This window comes from Penaeus monodon, chromosome 15, assembly GCF_015228065.2.
Source record: "Penaeus monodon isolate SGIC_2016 chromosome 15, NSTDA_Pmon_1, whole genome shotgun sequence".
Taxonomy (NCBI): Eukaryota; Metazoa; Arthropoda; class Malacostraca; order Decapoda; family Penaeidae; genus Penaeus; species Penaeus monodon.
This window is the reverse complement of record NC_051400.1, coordinates 1,646,865-1,647,314: the sequence shown is the minus strand read 5'-3', so window position 1 is coordinate 1,647,314 and position 450 is coordinate 1,646,865. Positions and strand designations below refer to the sequence as shown.

At 38.9% G+C, this 450-nt stretch overlaps 1 protein-coding gene across 2 annotated transcripts in view; it reads right to left on the bottom strand.

The window, feature by feature from the left end:
• Positions 1-6: 6 nt before the first annotated feature.
• LOC119581624 (probable low-specificity L-threonine aldolase 2) overlaps positions 7-450 on the bottom strand; it is a 15,264-nt gene continuing 14,820 nt past the window's right edge. Inside the window, exon 9 of one of the 2 annotated variants that reach the window (XM_037929742.1) lies at positions 7-317. In XM_037929742.1, coding sequence (XP_037785670.1) covers positions 150-317 — 168 coding nt within the window. In that variant the 3' untranslated portion in view covers positions 7-149. The remainder of the gene's footprint in view (positions 318-450) is intronic. The other variant, XM_037929744.1, reaches the window with a different exon arrangement.

The window sequence follows — 450 nt, the reverse complement described above, 5'->3', positions numbered from 1 at the left end:
CACATACAATGCAACAGTATATTTTCTTATATAATAATGATTTCTTTAAATACAAATGTGCACACATTTCACTCATTCTCGAAATCTCTATTCACGTTACCATGTCCTATTCATGACACCGGATGTCTCAGTGAATAACAATGGAAATTTCACTCAGTCTCGAATTCTCTGATGACGTAAACCAATTTCTTAGTCACAAGCGGAATGTCTTCAGGCGTGATGTCGCAGTGGACGACCAGGCGGACTGCAGACGCCGTCATGGGTTGTGCCCGTAATACGACCTCTTCTCCAATCGCTGCTGCTTCGTCTTTCTTGACCTGATGTATATTAGAGAAGGGATGTGTAAAATGTGTATTATAAACAGTGTGCAAGTTATAAGCATACCGATTTCCTGTCGTTGATTTTACTTATCCTTAATGCTGTGAACGGTATTATCTAAAATACAATTTT